At 41.9% G+C, this 20,597-nt stretch overlaps 1 protein-coding gene across 1 annotated transcript in view; it reads left to right on the top strand.

Moving 5' to 3' along the window:
- LOC134537479 (protein trachealess) overlaps window positions 1-20,597 on the top strand; it is a 504,924-nt gene that overhangs the window by 468,891 nt on the left and 15,436 nt on the right. The window contains exons 7-12 of the mRNA XM_063377954.1: window positions 999-1,167; window positions 9,052-9,173; window positions 12,682-12,875; window positions 16,807-16,913; window positions 17,803-17,950; window positions 19,647-19,771. Of these exons, the coding sequence (XP_063234024.1) occupies window positions 999-1,167; window positions 9,052-9,173; window positions 12,682-12,875; window positions 16,807-16,913; window positions 17,803-17,950; window positions 19,647-19,771 (865 nt within the window). The remainder of the gene's footprint in view (window positions 1-998; window positions 1,168-9,051; window positions 9,174-12,681; window positions 12,876-16,806; window positions 16,914-17,802; window positions 17,951-19,646; window positions 19,772-20,597) is intronic.

The raw sequence follows: 20,597 nt of genomic DNA, 5'->3' as shown, positions 1-20,597 counted from the left end.
ATTATCGTCCGTAAACCAACTTTACAGACAAACCCCCTTTTTTTCAGTAACAATTGTATCGATGGTTGCGAAAACGTCGGCTATGATGCGCTTGAAACTTCGTCCAGTCAAACATATTACATATATCATATATATCATATATTACATATATCCAGATGCTCAGTGTTCAATCTTAAATACTTTCTTTGTTACTTACCATAACAATTTATATAACATTATATTAAAATTATTTTTTTTATTTTTTTATTTTTACAATGTTCCGGAGAGCATATCGGTTTTGGAACTATACACGTCACTTTGGCATAATATGACACATCATTTTTTCATAACACAATGCATACACATATAATAAGTTTCACAGCAAATAGCATTACCATAAGCATAAGTTTTACAGGTAATAATATCATTTAACACATAAAATATTTACCATACATTTAACAATAAGATCTGGCACGAATAAAATAGTTAATTTAACACTTATTCATTATTAGAGACCGGACAAATTCGCGGATTAATTTCGCGATAGGCTAAAATACAAATAGTTACACCTCGGTGCGGCCTCTGCCATTGGCTCACAACTCACCTGGATGACTCTGGGCCAATGAGAAACACCCGACCAAAGCTTTATACGAACCACAGGGCTGCTACGTTGGCGGCGTCTCACAAGACAGCAGCCGATGAAGTGGGTGGCATTTGACAGAGTGTGCGTAGAACTACGGAGTTCATCCTGCAGGTCATTGAACCCGCGAATGTTTCCGGTCCCTATTCGTTATACTCAAAAAAAAATTATTGTTTGATACAAACATCAACATCTCTCTCTCTCTCTCTCTCTCTCTCTCTCTCTCGCGTCACGACGGTGGTTGTCAGCAAGCCCCGCGGCCGTGTTGACGTGTGGCGCAGGTGGAGATGACGGGGGTTGTTCAGAAACTGTAACCTCGCCAGCCTCGTGTGGCATCGGGCTGTCCGGCAGTGTTGACGTGTCGGCACGTGTGGCGCAGGTGGAGATGACGGGCAGCAGCGTGTTCGACTACATCCACCAGCAGGACCACGCCGAGCTGGCCGAACAGCTGGGGCTGGGGCTGGCGCAGGGGCAGTCCCTGTCCTCCCCGGGCAGCGCCGGCAGCGAGGAGGGCGGCAACTCCAGCTCCGGCACCAACAACCCCGACGGTCAGTGACTACCCCCATCCCTCCCTAGCTCCCTGCTGCTGCTTCTTCCTCCCCCGGATCACGATGCAACCTTCTCCTCGACTTTTTTTTCCGACGTGACAACGTCCAATAAATCGACGAACGCCGCGGCTGCACGCACGAGAAAAAAGTGTCCCGTTACGCACATTGTTCCGTTACCCGGTGTCCCGTTACGCTCGTTGTACGCTTGCGCCGCATCTGTCTCTCTCTCTCTCTCTCTCTTCCACTCGACTGTTTATAAAAAAGTGAAGTGAAAAAAGTTAATGTGGTTTTTCATTGCTTGTTGCAACAACATAAATTTCGGCAATAAAGGTTAATTATTCTTGCATTTTAAAAAATCTGATTACTAGTATAATTTAGAAGTTTTTATTTTTAAAATAAAAATTGATTCAATTTTATTCATAAAAGTATGCAATCATTTCATCAATGTTTTGTTATGACGTTGTCACGTTAAACAACTATCGTCCGTAAACCAACTTTACAGACACCAATTTTTTTTTCTTCCTAACCTAACTAAAAAACTAAGTGTATTTTGGAGGGGCCCGGGTTAGGGAGAGTCTCGTAAGTGTGTTTCAGGCCGAAGCCTATGCTCTAATCATGCAGGTTATGAACCATGCAGAAGAGGTAGCATGCATATGTGCTAGGAGGGGGATTGGCGAGCCATGGCTACAATTGGCGCCATGACTAACTCCCCTCACTGACTATTCTATACTAAAATACTAGATAAGTTTGGCCCAGATAAAACCTGCATAGACACAGGGAAAACCCTGGGCACTTACATGCGGGATGCGATTTTTTTTTCCTAGCCTATGTTAATATAAGTGTGTAAGGGGAGGGTCCAAGTTAGGGGAGGACCTAAGTGTGTATCAGGCCGAAGCCTATACTCTCTACAATGCGGGGTATTAACCATGTAGTACAAGGGTGCGTGCATCATGTGCTAATTGGGGTTTATTGGCCAGCCATGGCTGCGATTGGCGCCATGACTGACGCCCCATTGATAGTCTAGCTTAAAAGCTAGCTAATGTGACCCAGGTAAAACCTGCATAGACACAGGGAAAACCCTGGGCCGGGTCATGCGGGGATCAATTATCATGCATTAAGCAAGCAGGGAACTACTGGACAAGAGGGGAAAAGGTCCAGGTAAGAAGAGTTCCAAGCTGCAGGGATAGGCGGCTCGCTGCGGTAGGGACCCGCCTGCGCCTGACACCGCCATGACTTGGGCAGAGAGGGGTTTGCGGTTATTTTGAAGTGAGAAATAACGTTGTTACTACTTCTTTCTTTAAAAAATTTTCTTATTTCTCTCACTCTCTCTCGCTCTCTTCTGCGCGGTTTTACTCCTTACGATTTACGTACGAGTCGAGATTTGAATTGCTTTATAAGTTTCACTTATATCACGTTTACTGAGTTAATACGCTTTTTTTTTTTTTTTTTTTTTTTTTTTTTTTTTTTTTTTTTTTTTTTAGATATGGTCCGTTTGGTCATTAAAAAATTCGTGGGAAAAGGTTTTTATTGAAAGTTTTAGTTTACTGAATATCTACTTCATTTTTTTCTCATAGTCACAAATCAGTTCTAAGCACTTTTCGTATCGCTTCACCAGTTTTTTTTAACCCCTACTGTAAAGCAGTTCGCCGCCTGGGAATTAAACCTCCAGGAATCGCGGCTACTCGCAGTGCAGACGAGTGAAGCGGGCAGCCGCCACACAGGGGCAGGCGAAGATCCTGTTTGCACACAAAAATCGATGAACGTAAATGTGGGACAAATATGGTGGACCCACGTGTAGCAACACAAACACGTATGTAGTCACTTTCGTAAACATTAGGGGACATACCAAACGCAATGGTGTGCCAAATGAAGCTTTATGTAAGTGACACTACCGCAGAATATAACTTGGTTTACAAATCATTGGCTAGTACTGAAATACCGCTCACATTTTTAGAAAAATAAAAAGTAGGAAGTAATATTGAAGGAATTTTTGAACGTCTTATCATTGAACACTATTCAAAGATCGTGATTAAATATACATATAGCATGAGCACAATTTATACAACACTTTTTTTCAAAGTTGCTTGTACTAGAATTTCGAAAATTACTGGGTGTAAAATTTAATGAGTGGCGAGCGGTTTTTCCGTTAAGGGAACGCATGTAAATTAAACGCAACCCTGGACCCTGCGGAAAATGGCTCCCCTGGTCGACGTGGCTGCGGGCTTTGCTGGCAGATTGTTCCGACCTTACGGCCGGCATTCTCACGTTCCCCTCCCTCGTATGCGCCCTAATAGGATAGGGTGGGAGTAGTAACCAGTTCTCTTGATTTTAACATTCCGGAGATTTTTAAAGTAACATAAACTGTTAGGGATAGCTCCCTGTTGTTTGATCGGGAGGGTGTTAGAGCTTCGGCAATGACCAGCGGCCAGCATAGTCACCGCTTCAATCAGCTGACCAGACAGTTGGCTGTGTCCTGGGCCCTGTAGACTTTATCAGCACTGCTGGCGGTCTGTGAGGGCTTCGAGAGCAGGACTGTGGTTGCCGGCGCGTGCTGTCCCCTGGCGCGCGTCGTCGCCGCTGGCCGCAGGACGTTCCGGGAAGCCTCGCCCGTCGTTGTGGATGCAGATGAGGCCTCGGTGCGGCGCGACCACGTAGCCATTGTCCACGACGCGGCGGCGAGGCCCCTGCTGCAGGGAGGGAGGGGGGGGGCAGTCGCTGTACGTGGGTGGAAGCCGCGATTGAAGCTTGCTTGCTCCCCTCCTTGCTCCTCCCCCTCAACCACCAACCTCCCGAGAGACGTCGTCGGGAATACCTGATGGCCCTCCGCCGACGAGACCAGAGGCTGCTGACACTCGTAACCTCCGTCATCGCCGCGCGTCGCGTGCGCCGCTCCTGTTTGCTCCCGTGTTATGCCTCTCATTTGGCGTTCGGTCGCGAGGTAGACTTACTTGTACAGCTCGCATGCATGCTCTCGCGTTGTTTTTGGTGATTCAACGGATGGATGGAGAGACAGAGATTTCGCACGATCAACGACCTGTTGAATAGGTCATGGCCATGCACTGAAAAGTGAAAACACTATTTTGATAAGCAAGCGGTTGGGCTAATATGAGACTTGTTTTTAATAGATTGAAAAGAAGTCGTTAGGAATAATCATTAAAAAAAAGGCCATTATAAAGTTGTAAATAAATGTGTTAAACGTTAAACTTTATCATAAACAAAAGGGTTTTTTTTTTTTAATATCCAGATGAGAAATTGTTAACACGACAAAAAACTTGGATCCCTCCCATTCCTTGGCTTTTTTACCTCCGTGGATTTTGGCTGTCCTTTGGAAAGTAATTTTTGGTGGTTACTGGGTGTACCTATGCGATGTGATCATTCATTTTCTATTGGTTTGGTCCGCGACCAAATTGCAGGAGTTTTAAATTAACATACAGTGATTTATTTTTTTGGTTTTATTTGTCGTTAAATGAGTCCTCGAAATGTCCGAGTATCTAAACCACGTCCTCTGCGATCATGAACCTAATGATAACCGGCTAGTATGTCCCAGGTACTTCATCTTTCACGACTCGGTGAAGATAAGCAAAAGAATCTCTTACGGTAAACGGCAGATGAAGAACTAAACGCAGTTTTATAATTGTGCACTGGGAAACGTGCAGATTAGCTTGGTGCTGAATGAACGCGAGAAATTTCCTGACGTTTTCTTGGTAGTTGAGCCCCTCACACATTACTAGGGTCACTGACAATGTGTGGTAAAGCGCGCAGCAGTCATAGATAGAGACCGGAAAAATTCGCGGGTTCATTCCGTGATATGCTAAAATTATAATATTTATACCGTTGTGCTGTTTCTGCTATTGGTTCACTGTTAATATGCAGGACTCTTGGCCAATTAGAGACAATCAATAAAAAAAAGTATCCAATCACAAGTTACTCACTTGAGACGCCTCAAAATTCAGCACCCAATGAACAGGCGCCGTTTGTCCTAGTAGGCGAATGATCATGGAGTCTATCCTGGAGGTCATTGAACTCGCGAATTTTTCCAGTCTCTAGTCATAGAACAAGGAGGAAGATGTAGAAGTGCGACTTTTTCAGTGGAAAATGAAACCATGTTCTGCGCGACGCTATCTGTTGAGTGGGCCCGTAACTACTAGCAAATACTACTTGTCCTGGAGGGTCTCATCCAAAGTGTTAGGTTTTTTTAATTTACTTGATGATTAATCTTCTCACAATCAATGTAGCTATGTTAGTGATATATTATGAAAGCTACTATCTAGCGGGCGGGCCCGAAACTACTTAAAAAACTAGGTCTCAGTCTCGGCAATTTAGAGTTTCTCCGCTGTGGGTAGCGTCTTTCTTATAATCTACGGACGGAAAATCGTCCACTGGCTGTCGCTAGTTTCGGACCCTTTCTTCCTCTTTGACTCGAGCCACACTTAATTCGCACACCCGAGAGCTACAGGTTTTTTTCTATATTGGCTGGAGGCATTCTAGGGCGTGTCAAAGTAACGACCGTCCAATCAACACACAAAGACGAAACGTGCAGATTTTTTAAAGGGCAACCTGGCTTTTAAATATGCCGTGAAAGAAAATAGCAAAGTTTTAAAATACCAACAACCACCATGTTAGTAAATTCTTTAGAATTTTGTTGTTTATATTCCTTTTTCTGTTTAATATTTCCCCGTAGGGAAGCATAGATAAGATTGTTGTCATGTGATTTTGGCTGTTAACTAAATTCTTAGAGGCAGGTACTTTTCGCGAAAAGATCTGAACACTTATTAGACTGCAACAAGGTATACCCGCACCTGTGGTTTCTTCCTTGTGATTGGCGGCCGTCTAGCGAGAGAAGTCGTTGCCCTTATTTGACCGAGGCCACTCAGGACGCGTTTGCTTCCGCGATGAGTCACTGTGATTGGTGTTGTTACAATCGATATCTACCTGGGAGAAACTCGCCCAATCACGAAACACAGACTGTGCTACATTTTTTTTTTTTTTTAACTTTCATCGAGTCTCGAAATCTTTTCGCGCAATCTGCGTGCCCCCTATAAATTCTTAATCATTGCATTTGGTTGGCTTTATGGCTCCTGCTGTGTATTTAAGAAATGCGCGGTGAGGTGGGTTGGTGAGTAGGTGGTTGTTCTCGGAAGAGTGGTCGGCTGTCGGATCGGAACCGCAGCCTCATGGGAAGGGAATGGCGTGATGTGTTGTGATCGGCGAGAAGGGGGTAAGGGGTGGGACACGCGAGTGTCGGAATGCCAATGGCCCTCGGTTCGATGGCACGCCGCGCTGCCCGGTGGGGGAAGGGGGGGGGAATCGCCATGTCGTCGCGGCGACCCACATCGGCACGCATCCGTCCACCGCGTCAGCGCACGAGGCCGCGAGGGCCTGTATTCCGTTACCTCCGAGCGTCAGTTAGGCCCGTTATACAGCGGCACGGGTCGCGTGCGGCAACCAATGACATTCCATTTCAATCTTACGAAAAATCAATTTTATTAAAAAAAAAAAAGCGTCATACTTTAGCGTTTTACTTTTACAGTAGCATGCTGTTGTATTAGAAATAAATACGCAGTATTCGAGTCAGTGTGTAATGTTTTAATCAACAAATAAAAATTGGTTGTCTGTAAAATCGGTTTACGGACGATAGTTTAACGTGACAACGTCATAACAAAACATTGATGAAATGATTGCATACTTTTATGAATAAAATTGAATAATTTTTATTTCAATAATAAAAGAATAAATACTTGAAATTATAGTAGTAATCAGATTTTTAAAATGCAAGAATATGTAACCTTTATTGCCGTAATTGTTGTTGTAATAAGCAATGAAAACCACATTAACTTTTCACTTCACTTTAAAACCAGTCGACGAAACAGTTCACGTGTAGATGTAAGTTGTGCTGCCGCTGTCTTTCTTCTCTTCGAACGCATAGGCCAATCGAGTGGAAGAGAGATAGATGCGGCGCAAGCGTACAATGAGCGTAACGGGACACAGCGTAACGGAACAATGTGCGTAACTGGACACTTTTTCAGTGGGTGCAGCCTACGTTCATCGATTTATTAGACGTTGTCACGTCAAAAATATTCTTCGAAATCATAACACGGGCATAAACAACATATATGTGCTAAAAATAAACGAAAAAGTAATAACAGAACACTAGATATTCTTGTACTTGAAACAATTTTTTAAGGTATTTAGAACATAAACACAACATGGCTACCATCGCAGCCTAGTACTCGGCTTCTATTGGTCGCATGGAGCAACGTAGATGGAAGAGTTCAGCACTGCCGAGCTAATCCGTTCTACGTGCTGTTGTAGAATCTCTATTCCGTTTCCAAGTCACTGTAGAACGGGCTTTATATTAAAAATCCCTTCCCTGGAGTTACGGCTTGACTTCGTTCGCCATGTTAGGTTCTTTAATTCCCGTGTCCTTTTTATCATTTCAGGGGAATTGTTACAAATGTTTCACTGCATGTTATATCCTGTTGCAAATTTTAACTCCAGATATGCACTACACGTTTTGTCTGCAGCTTGTAACAATCAACAGAATTTGCATAACTGAAACTAATTAAGCCACGCTTGCTCACTAGAAGATGGTATTCTGTATGTTTCCACAAATGAGTAATGCATGCAAAAATAGCTTCTTTAGTCCTTTTTTTTTTAGTTTACAAATATGTAACGCAAACCGACATTCAACACGGCAGGTAAAGACAAGCATTAAAAATAAGTTTTTGAAATAAAAATGTGTTTTTTTGCTCATTTGCAAATTAATTGGGTTTTCTTAAAGCAATTAGGCCGACAAAAAATTAATGTAACAACAATCTGAACCTAAGACCCGTTAGGCGGGTCTGTTCTTCCAAGTATTCTGCGAAGAAATACCTAGTCTGTTGTTCAGTATGATATTCTGGCATAAACATCTATTAAATCACTGATTAATATTCCAAAACTTATATTTTTTTTTCAAAAAAAAGTACCATCTAAGGACCCTTTAAAACTTTTAAGAATAAATAATTCATTAAATCTACAATAATTACTACGTATAGACATAAATATTGGTTAAATTATTTTGCTCGTAACTATCATACATGGCATAAACAGAAAATAAATTTCCCCAAACCTGGACTTCATAAAATCATTTTTCAGAGGTCTTCAGAAAAAATTTTGTTTCAAAAAGTTTTAGCTAATTCTTCATAAAACAAAATAAAAGTAATTTTCAAATAACAATATTATAAAACTAAAAATTATTTTCAAATGAAAAAAAAATGTTAATATTTGGATAGATAATTTAACTGATGAAGAGATGGCTTTAGTTTTTAAGTTAGTTTTATATATTTTTACAACTTCGTACCTGTACTTTACTTAAAATACTAATTTTTATTGAATTATATTTTCATTTATTCATGTAACAATGTGATAATTTATACGTTTTTTTATACATTATATTGAATTTTAATAAATTGCTCTTTTTAACTTTCATCTTCATACAACTAATGTAAAGGTTTTTTAGGTGATATTTTATATATTTATTTCTCAGTTCTTATATATTTACAATCGGAAAAATACCGCATGTAATCTGAAGTGGCTAGATGCACTCACATACAAGCTTGCTTTCGTGAGTGCTAAACTTCCTGGTTAATTAAGTGAACATTGTTAAAAATATTGTAAAAAAAGGGGGGGGGTAAATTTATTATTATTATTATATATCCGTCTTTTGCTGAATAATTTAACTTATGTAATGTTTAGATATGACGGTTGCCTCCCGGTAGCTCACGTACATCGATGGTGATGTGAAACCCTGGAGCAGGGGCTGAAGGGGGTGGCTGAAGGGGGTGGCTGAAGGGGGTGGCTGAAGGGAGTGGCTGAAGGGGGCGGGTGTGTGCGGTGTTGCAGTGGCCACCATCATGACGCTGTCGGCCAACAACGCCTACAAGGGTCTGGACCGCGCCTTCTGCATCCGCATGAAGTCCACCCTCACCAAGAGGGGCTGCCACTTCAAGTCGTCCGGCTACAGGGTGGGTGCGCTGTCCCGAGTCCTCAGAGAAGTGTGCCGTACTCGTACGGGTATATACGGGTAAACTCCGATAATACGGGTAAACTCCCAGAATACGGGTAAACTCCCATAATACGGGTATATACAGGTAAACACCCATAATACGGGTAAACTCCCATAATACGGGTAAACTCCCATAATACGGGTAAACTCCCATTATACGGGTATATACGGGTAAACTCCCATTATACGGGTATATACGGGTAAACTCCCATTATACGGGTATATACGGGTAAACTCCCAGAATACGGGTAGATGAAAAGTTGCGATACTTTACTTATGAGTAGTTCTGAAAGAAAAAAAAAAGATCGTACTCGTAATGGAAGCGAATGAAAAGTATCAATACTGTACTCATGAGTAGTTTTTAAAGAAAATAAAATATCATACTCGTAATTGTATCGAATGATAAGTATCGATACTTTACGTATAAGTAGTTCTGAAAGAAGAAGAAAAATGATCGTACTCGTAATGGAAGCTAATCAAAAGTATCAATACTGTACTCATAAGTAGTTTTGAAAGGAAAAAAAATCGTATTCTTAATGGTATCGAATGATAAGTATCGATACTTTACGTATAAGTAGTTCTGAAAGAAAAAAATGATAGTACTCGTAACGGTATCGAATGATAAGTATCGATACTGTATTCACAAGTAGTTTTGAAATAAAAGTATCTTACTCATAATGGTATCAAAAGGAAAAGTATCACTACTGCACTCGCAAGAAGTTTTGGAATAAAAGTATCATACTCGTAATGGTATTCAGTAAAAAAGTTACTGATACCTTGATGTAACTATGTTTTTCGTTGTATACTTAGCATTGATTATTCACATTAAATAATTAATTGCAAAACTGGTCACTTGTTTGGTATTTTGAATTTAAAACAAGTATATAATTTACTTCGTTGAAACAAGCAATGACTGAACAAGATAAGTGGACAAACAAATGCGAGCAAACAGTGTTTTTTTTTTTACTCTCACACACTCACGCAACCGCTCAATTGTAAATATATAAATTTTAAAGACAATGGTAATTTTTGAAATGGACCCGTACAGCCAGATTTTATATAAATTCATATTTATTAATCAACTTTAATTAGATTTATTATTGTTCGATACGATACCTGTCTAAAGTACTGTCATGTGTAAAAGTAAAGGTCAAAGTTTTTGTAATACGAAAGTATCGGCTTGAACAGACGCTACACGCTGAGAGAGTGTTCAGTACAGCAGTGCTGCGTGGAGCTGATTATCTGCGCCGTGTTCGAGACACCCACAACATCGCTTTGTGGGAGCATGTTCTATATTACTGTAATTCACGGAGGTGGCTGGGGCAGGGTTCGTGGTTACTATTTATCATCGCGGCGTGATCGAGCACCGATTCCGCCATGTTTGTTGGGGTGTTGCAACGCGACGACGGTGGTGTAGAAAGTGACTTCAATCGCGACACGGCAACTCCTCACTCCATGAATACAAATAAAGTAGCTTCCCGCTGTGTTTCCCAACCGCTGTTGCGCCGTCCAACCTGCGGGATTGTGGCAAACCCGTGGGTAATATTTGAAAATTAATTTGGCAAACCCGTAGGTAATATTTGAAAATTAATTTGGAAAACCCGTAGGTAATATTTAAAAGTTAATTTGGCAAACCCGAAGGTAATATTTAAAAGTTAATTTGGTAAACCCGTAGGTAATATTTGAAAATTAATTTGTCAAACCCGTAAGTAATATTTGAAAATTAATTTGGCAAACCCGTAGGTAATATTTAAAAAAAAATTAATTTGGTGAACCCGTAGGTAATATTTAAAAATTAATTTGGCAATCCTGTAGGTAATATTTGAAAATTAATAAAATTCACACTCGGGTGGTTGAATAAAATGTTAGCAAAAATTTTAACCATAAAATATATAAAAATTTAAGATTAAATATGGAAATAACGATTGGTAAATATGACGTAGTAGTTACATAGGATGCCGCCGATTATATATATATATATATATCATTGTCAGGTTGCCGTGAACTAACAAATTCAGTTAAATCTTGTTTCACGAATAAAATTTTCTTGATAAAGAAAAATTGTCTCTTTCAGTACTCGCCAGTGCTGTGTAACATTTAACCTCAGTAACGAGCTCAATTACGCTCAATACCTCAATAACGAGCTAATTCATGCGTATTCATGTTGCAAATACACTTCAAATTCGAAACTCCGACATGAAATCTGTAGTATAAATCTTTAAAATAATGCCGAGCGTGATAAGTACACGCAAACTGAGTTTTCAACAATACTTCTGGACGCGAATCACACGTAGTTTCCACGTCCACCGCTAGGATTCACCGCCGGAGCAGCAGCTACGTCAACTGTCGAATCATTTGACAAGCAGACCGAAATTTTAAATGATTTAATAAAACTGCTTTTATAAAATAAAATAAAAAGACTACTAAACCCTTGCTTCGGACCTGACAAAGGAATTTTATTAAAATACTGCCCATCATTAAGTTCCGTTATAAGTGTTCCCTTTGTCTTTGCGAACTTTGGTTAGCGCCACGGGCGTCTATGGCCCGGGGGGGAGGGGAAGTGGGGGACACGTCCCCCCCCCCCCTATATTTTCAAGTAAGTACATCCAGTAGTTTTATTTATACTATTTTCATGTTTATAAAATACACGTAGCCTATTTACGGTGATGACAGTTGGTAGTGTATCAGGCGTCAAATAAAAAAATGACATACAAAGCATGGTTTGAAAATAAACGGACATTTTATACGTAACTCGACGGAGGTACCAGCATTGTTATCTTTGAAAGATTCGTGCAATGGGAGTGCATGACTTGATGTAAGCTTTTGGACATGCGCCATTGCTAAGCACATGAATTTCTGTAGGAAAAAAACTAAAAAATACCCCAATTTGTGTTTTTGACTTTTTGGGTTTTTTTTTCTTCTACAGAAATACACGTGCTTAGCAATGGCGTATGTCCAAAAGCTTACATAAAGTCTTTGATTGTCCCCCCCCCCCCCCCCTAAACTTGACGGTGCTGGCAGGGCCGGTGCAAGGTAAATTGGCGCCCTAGGCGAAAAACCTTCATGCCCCCCCCCCCCCCCGGCCGTACACCCAAAAAATATTTACCTTGCCTCAAAATACATCACGTAAGCCTAAGATTTTGTCAACAATCAAATGTAAGCAGGCTTGTGTTTTTTTTTTTTTTTACTTATTACAAATCATAAACAGGTCACCGTGGACTTCAAATAATTACTTATATCAATATGAACATTCCAAACTGTTACACAAATCCATTTTCAACTGGTTTCAATAATCGTTGAACATGTTGTATGAGCTGTAGTGTCGTGCTGCGCCGCCCCCCGGCTACTCGGCGCTCCGGGCGGCTGCCTGGTTGGCCTGTGTGGACGCGCCGGCCCTGGTTGCTGGATGGCGCCACAAATGGCAGATGGTGGAGAGATGTGGAGGTGTTGTGGCGTGGTGCCGGCAGGTGGTGCTGGTGCTGTGCCGCCTCAGGCCGCAGTACACCTTCTCGCACTCGCGCAAGGCCTCGCCGCCGCTGCTGGGAGTGGTCGCCATCGCCATGGCGCTGCCCCCTCCCAGCGTGCACGAGATCCGCCTCGAGTCCGACATGTTCGTCACGCGCATCAACTTCGACTTCCGCATCGCGCACTGCGAGCCCAGGTCGGTGTGGCCCTCCCTCCCCCTTCCCTTCCCGCTCCGAACCAGTCGCACTGCATGTGCACGGAGAAACAGGTTTTTTTTTGTATCAAACAAATATTTGTTTATATATGGCGAAACAAATATTCACTTGGCGGAACAGAATATTTTGTAATTTTAACCAAACTAACTCGGTAAGTAAAAAAAAAAAATTGTTACACCTAACCAAATATACATTTGAGTTGACAAAATCATTTTGTTGGGACAACAGAATATTTTCCTACTACAAAATATTTATTTGAATTCACAAAATACATTTATCTCGCCATATGTAAACAAATATTTTGATGAGGCAACCAAACCTTTCTCTCAGTGTGTGTAATGTGTAGAGACCGGAAAAATTCGCGCGGTTCAATGACCTCCAGGATGGACTCCAATATCCTCCACACACTCGGGCAAAAATGCCAACTGTTCATTGGCTGCTGACTTGCGAGTCGTCTCGACTGGGTGGCCTGTGTTATTCGACACTTGTACGAGTGAGGGTCTTCTAATTGGCCCTCAGTCCTCCAGATTAACAGTGGACCGATGACAGAAGCGGCACTAAGGTATAATTACCTTTTTTGAATTTTATCATGACACGAAATGAACCCGCGAATTTTTCAGGTATCTTAGTAATGTGTTACCGAAGCATACATATCTCTTTAAAACCACAGCAAAACAGTAAAAAAAAATTGCACTTTTACATGGTTTCATTTGACTATGAGTATGCTCAGTTAAGCGGCCTGTACAGGCTACACGGGACTTTTCGTTTAGGAAAATGTACAGCTTCCCACTTGAGCTGATAAGGAAAGATGAGTGTACCTGGCTTAAAAATTTTATAACTCTTTTTTAAATAGTTCGGAACACAGGTATTGTTTTACACAGCCCTTTTTTTTATGGCTTGTGTATAATTCAGGATTTAAAAAAAATTTAAAAAAACAGCTAGAGTATAAAATGTTGATTAAAATGGTGTAGAGCTATACGTGGGTCACCGCTGAAAAATAAAACTCGCTGGATTTTCTTACGACGAAACATTTTTGCAAGCGTTTATTCTGCCCTCACGGGGAATGGGGCCGGTTTGATGACCGGGGGGGGGGGGGGGGGGGGGGGAAGCGTATTGCAGGTTCGGCCCACAGGCGAATGGTTATTACCATAGAAAACTTCAACCGTCCCCATGCGTACGCAAACTCAATTTTCATCAATAAAGAATAGTAGTACGGTAACAAACTTAAAAAACTTTATTGGGCCAACAGATTCGTTTTAACCTGTAGTTGAAACACATCTTTTTGACTGATTGTTGTATCAGTGCAAGCTTCTATTCGTTTGTATTTTTGTACGTGCATTTAAATCTGTTGAGTATTTTTATGGGGAAATGTATGTAACTGTACTGGAAGGCCTGAAGCCCCGCCCCTTTTCTGCTGACCTCATTTTTACATTGGATAAAATTGAAATTTTGAGAAATATTCTTCTTTGTTAGAAGGTATTCACAACACTTAGTTGCTGGCGGACTCGTGAAGGAGAACCAGACCAAAGTTTATAAAAAATAGTACCTACTAATTCGGTAAACTTTCATCACAACTTAATTATTAAAAAAAATAATAACTTGCTTGCCAATAATCGGCAAAAATCATATTTAGTTCCTTATAATATGTAGATGTTTACGTATCTATGTGTGTGCTTAATATGTACGCATGATTTTTTAGTAGATGACACTTAGGCCTAAATATAACACGAAACTCGGAAATTTAACGTAGAATTCCTTAAAATAAAAAAATATTTTTGCAAAACTCCGTTCCCCCGGAGAAACCCCCGGAATGGCCACCGCATGGGGAGCCCAGGAAAAGAAACGGGCTCCCCATTTGGAAGCCACCTGGAAGGTTTTTTTCTGTTCCACCCACCGTTTCTTTGGTAGCCTGACTTGTTACAAGGGATTGTATTCCTACCAGAGAAAATGCCACCATTTCGTCTGGGCAATCCGCCTTGGAGGAGCCGGGGCGCGAACCCGGGTCCTACAAGTCACAAGGCAGGCGCTCTACCCCAGAACCAGAGCGGTAGAGCGACGACCTACTGTCTTCTTAACACTGATACGATGTTATTTCACGAAGAAAAAAAATGGTAATGAATGATAATAAATTTCACGGTCACGAAAAATTAATTTAATTGAAAAAAAATTTTGAGTTTCGATTATATAACATGGTAAGGATAAGTTGTAAACATCTAGACGGTATATGTCTTTGAAGTTTGGGATGAACAACATTTTATTGTAAATAGCAGAGAAAGTAAGAGAGAACTCTGAGTGTCTGTAATATCCTTAATTGAATGAATTTCTACAACCAAAGCGAATTTTTTCTCTGTAGAAAAATTATTTTATTGAAATGATCACATAGATATATGGAAAATAAAGGTTGGTACCCCCAATTTTTTCACTGAAATAATTTTGCTACAGCGGCCAAATTCGCGGTGGTTGTACAGTTTCATTCAATTAAACATTATTAAGGCGCTGAATGTTCTCTCTCAAATACTTACTATTTTTACACTAACAATGTTAGGAAGCACTTCAGACCATTAGTGGTATCTATGTTTTCGAATTATTTTGTCGTGATAAAGTTAATCGGCCGATTTCAGACTCACTCTTTATACTTAGTAAAAAATAAACCTTAAAAAATGAGAAAACACTAGATATTCTTGTACTGCAAACAATTATTATTGTTTTTTTAACCGTAAACAAACATGGTTACCACAGCATTGGTCACACGTAGTTACGTAAACGTAAGAGCTGGGCATTGCCAAGTTGATCCGTACGGGTCCGTGGTCGTATTGCAGATGCTCCACTGAAAGAAAGGTTTGTTTGACTCAACAATATTTAACAAAATAATTACGTATGATTCAAACAAATATTTTGTTTTGGCCTGACAAAATTGTTTTGTCGACTGAACTGTTGGTTTATTTTGTTTGTTTTTGCTATACGTAAAATTTTGCATGGCCAATCCAATCTTTTGAATTAACTTCGCGGTATGCTGAAACAAAAAAAAAAACTTTAATCTTCGTGCTGCTTTGTGCAATTGGGTCACGGCTAACAATGGAGGGCTCTGGGCCAATGGGAAACACCCTCAAAGAAACGAGTATCGGATCACAGTTGAGAATTTTCAACAAGTCAGCGGCCAACGGGCAGGTGTGACGTTCGCCCGAGTGTGTAGAGAGTTTTGGAGTCCATCCTAGAGGTCAGTGAACCCCCCGCTCGTGGGTTTCCGTCGGCCAGGGACCGCGGGTTCAATGACCTGTAGGATGAACTCCATAGTTCTACGTACACTCGGTCAAATGTCGCCCACTCATTATTGGCTGCTGTCTTGCGAGACGTCCCAACGTAGCAGCCTGTGATTCGATAAAGCTTTGGTTTGATGTTTCTAATTGGCCCAGAGTAGAGACCGGAAAAATTCGCGAATTCATTTCGCGATAGGCTAAAATACAAATAGTTATACCTCAGTGCTGCCTCTGCTATTGGCTCACAACTCACCTGGATGACTCTGGGCCAATGATAAACACCCAACCAAAGCTTTATCGAATCACAGGCTGCTATGTTGGGACGTCTCACAAGACAGCAGCCAATGAGTGGGTGACATTTGACCGAGTGTACGCAGAACTATGGAGTTCATCCTGGAGGTCATTGAACCCGCGAATTTTTCCGGTCCCTAGCCCAGAGTCATCCAGGTGAGTTGCGAGCCAATAGCAGAGGCAGCACTGAGGTATAACTATTTTTGTATTTTAGCCTATCGCGAAATGAATTCGCGAATTTTTTCTTCCGGTCTCTATAGGTCGGCCAGCGAAAGGGTCTTGTTCGCACTTAGCGACGACTGGAAGCGCGACGGGCGCCGGCGGAGCGGTCTGACGGGGGGGATGTGCGCGGGGCGTGTTGCAGGGTGTCGGAGCTGCTGGACTACTCGGCGGAGGAGCTGACTGGCAGGAACCTGTACGCGCTGTGCCACGGCGAGGACGCCAACAAGCTGCGCAAGTCGCACCTCGACCGTGAGTGCCTGCCCCCCTGCCTCCCTACCCCCCTGCCTCCCAGCTCCACGCGCTCTCTAGACTCGTGCAACACCAGTGCAGTTGTGCACTGTTTGTTATGGAAAATTTATGAAAATAAAAAAAAATTATAAATATTCATTCATATTCATATATAACAAGTTAAAAAAATTTAATCCAGCATTTTTGATGTACTATTTAATTTCAAAATTGAAAAGTTTGAGATACATCTGACCAAACTTTGTTAGTGTGACATGATTAAAAAAAAAAATTTTGAGGTTATCTGTCCAAATATGTTTGACATTATTAAAGCATGCCTAACATCAACACGCTTATGGAGTTCCATTAAACATGACACTCAAAGAAAACATGAGAGCTTGTCTTAAGCCGAAACGCGGATAATGATTTCCTCACAGCAACTACTCAGCCTTGGCTTTGAATATATATACTGTATAGAAGTCGCGAGTGGATAGGATTTACTCTACGTTTTTCAGAAGCGTATGATGAGCAGCTTGGGAACTTCACCGCTGCAGTGCGCTGCCGTAACGCCCTGTATCGTCTTAGTTGTTATTTACACGTCAGAGCGCAGCTCTGTCGCCCGCTGTCATTCCCCGCACCCCTCATCAATCATTCACTGCAGCTCAAGGTCGTTCAACAGGAGGGGGAAGGGGTGTTTGAAGAGTTGGACACTTGTCCACTAGGGACCACCACAATTCGATGCCCTAGAGATGGTGGCGATTGCGGCGGTGAATTAACCAACTACCTCAAAACCGTATTAGAAATTTTAACCTGGGCTGGCGACTTCTATACAGTATATATATTCAAAGGCCTTGGAGAAGGAGCATTTTGTTCTCCACGCTTGACCGCTAACGGCTGTTAACGGCTGTTGCAGTGATCAACAAGGGCCAGGTGATGACGCAGTACTACCGCCTCATGAACAAGAACGGCGGCTACACGTGGATGCAGACCTGCGCTACCGTCGTCTGCAACTCCAAGAACGCCGAGGAGCAGAACATCATCTGCGTCAACTACGTCATCACGTGAGTGCCGCCGCCGTCACTGTCGGGAGACGGTTCAACCTCCCCCGCCCGCCATTTTGTTCCGCCCGAAACGCCGCGGAATGAGTTAGAATCTCCGTCGTCAAAAACGATCAGTTTTACCAACAACAACAAAAAAAATTGGTTGTCTGTAAAGTCGGTTTACGGACGATAGTTTAACGTGACGACGTCATAACAAAACATTGATGAAATGATTGCATACTTTTATGAATAAAATTGAATCATTTTTATTGAATTATCACTATTTTGTATGGATACAAAGAAGGAGTAAAATGAAATTTACAATTTAATTGGTAAATTTACTTTTATTTGCACTCATCAATTCAAATATGTTTGTGACGATGATAGGAAAAGTAGGAAACGAATGGGAGTGTTTCAAGTTTAATGTGCCTCGAAAAAGTCAAATGGATGGTTGTTCCAATCTAGTGGAAGAGATATAGATGCGGCGCAAGCGTACAATGAGCGTAACGGGACACAGCGTAACGGGGCAGTGTGCGTAACGGGACACTTTTTCGTACAGGCGTCCATCGATTTATTAGACGTTGTCACGTCAATAAGTAATTTAAAACTGTTTCAACAATGCAGACACTAAGCTTCAGTCAATAATGTTTTGGACGTCTAACCAACACGGCGCGACATTTAGTTGAATAAATAAAAAAAAAGGCTTCACACAATTACCGCGTAATCAAGCAGATGTAGCGACCCCACTGGCCGTGACTTACTACCTCATCGAAGAACCTTTGGGAAGTTCAGCTTGAAGAATGCGTCTTTGTTTTGTGACAAGGATCTCACAAACTCGTCGATGCAGTCAGACAGCCTTGTGGCGTTTGAGGGGGTTTGTGGCGCTGTCTTTTAGAAAAATGTAACGCTGTGGTTTTTCTTACAGTAGAGATCATCCAATACATTTGTCTCCTTTCCCTCCTCGTAGCCTCATTAACTAATAATAACTCTAAATATTATTTAAAAAAAAAAAAAACTTTTTATGCCGTCAGAAATATATTGAAATGCCAACTACCAATTTAACTATAACGTATTCCATAACTACCACGCCAAAACACACCGTTCAAACGCTGTGTTACCTGTTCCCTGATGATGGCGACTGCAATGTCGACAGAAACGTCGGTGAATTAGGTATTTGCCAAGGGGACACGGCCACAACCCAGAAGCCAAGCTACTTCACAGACAATGGCCGTGAAAGCCTGCGAACATTATTAGTATTAATTTAGCTTTCTTTTTTTTTAACTCATAATATTGCTTGCATGTTATTGAAAAGTGGTAATAAACTGTTTTTTATTGTACATCCCGCTCACGACAACTATAGGATGTGTGCAGGGGCGCAACAACTAAATTTCCAAAGGTGGAAATATTCCTTTTTATAAAGAATCATCGATCCCCCCTATTGAAGGGGGGGTGGTCCGGGGGTCCTCCCCCGGGAAAATATGTATTTCAAGGTGGACAATGGTGCTATTTAAGCAGTTTCATTATCTAAAAATTGATTACACAGCACTTTCTTTGCCCCCGTTTGCCACCACTTCAATGTTTCAGAGGATGGGGGGGGGGGGGGGCAAAATACCCTTGGCCCACCCTCCTGTTGTTGCGCCCCTGGATGTGTGTGTGTATATGTGTAACAGTGTTGTGTTTGTGCCCTGCGTGAACGAGCGATGGTGTTGGCCCGCAGGGGTCGCGAGTTCGAGAACTTGATCATGGACTGCTGTCAGCTGGAGGACTCGGGACAGGGGGTGAAGCGCGAGGAGGCGGGCGGGAACGACCCGGAGAACGGTTCCCCCGACGCCGACAGGGGCAGTAAGTGTTTCCTTCCTCCCCTCCCCCTTCTACACCCTTCACCGCTGCTCGCATAGCCACAGGTAGAGACCCGGAAAAATTCGCGAATTCGTCTGGCCTCAGGGTAGAATTCAAAGTCATAGGTGTGTTAAACCGATGTTTGCTTATCCATTGGTTGATTTCTTAGTGAGAACAGTTTTATCCTGGTTAATTGGCACTAGCTGATTCGCTTACTTCTCTCCTAGCTGGGCCTCGTTGGCTCACGATCGTAGAGGGGCGTGTCCAAATAACTGCTGTCCAATCATGAACACAGTGCGAGAGTGTGAAGGTTTGCATTCTAACTTGCGACAAAATGAATGCGCGAAATTTCCGTATCTCTAGCCATAGGTAGAGACCGGAAAAATTCGCGGGTTCAATGACCTCCAGGATAGACTCCAATATCCTCTACACACTCGGGCAAATGCCAACTGTTCATTGGCTGCTGACTTGTGAGTCGTCTCGACTGGGTGGCCTGTGATTCGACACTTCTATGAGTGAGGGTCCTCTAATTGGCCCTCAGTCCTCCAGATCAACAGTGAACCAATGACAGAAGCAGCACTAAGGTATGATTATTTGAATTTTAGCGTAACACGAAATGAACCCGCGAATTTTTCAGGTCTCTAGCCATAGGACCTCCACCGGACCACGGTGAATTGAATTGTACCGATGTAAGTCAACGAAAAGAACTGAAATGTATTGAAATGTTACCTTACCTACATATCAATGCCAAACAAAACGAAATAATCTGAAACGAAACAAATGGAAAAATGAAATACAACCACATAAACCTAAATGAATCGAAACCTTA

Source organism: Bacillus rossius, chromosome 12 (assembly GCF_032445375.1).
Source record: "Bacillus rossius redtenbacheri isolate Brsri chromosome 12, Brsri_v3, whole genome shotgun sequence".
NCBI lineage: Eukaryota > Metazoa > Arthropoda > Insecta > Phasmatodea > Bacillidae > Bacillus > Bacillus rossius.
The sequence above is the reverse complement of the archived record's forward strand: the minus strand, read 5'-3'. Positions and strand labels throughout refer to the sequence as shown.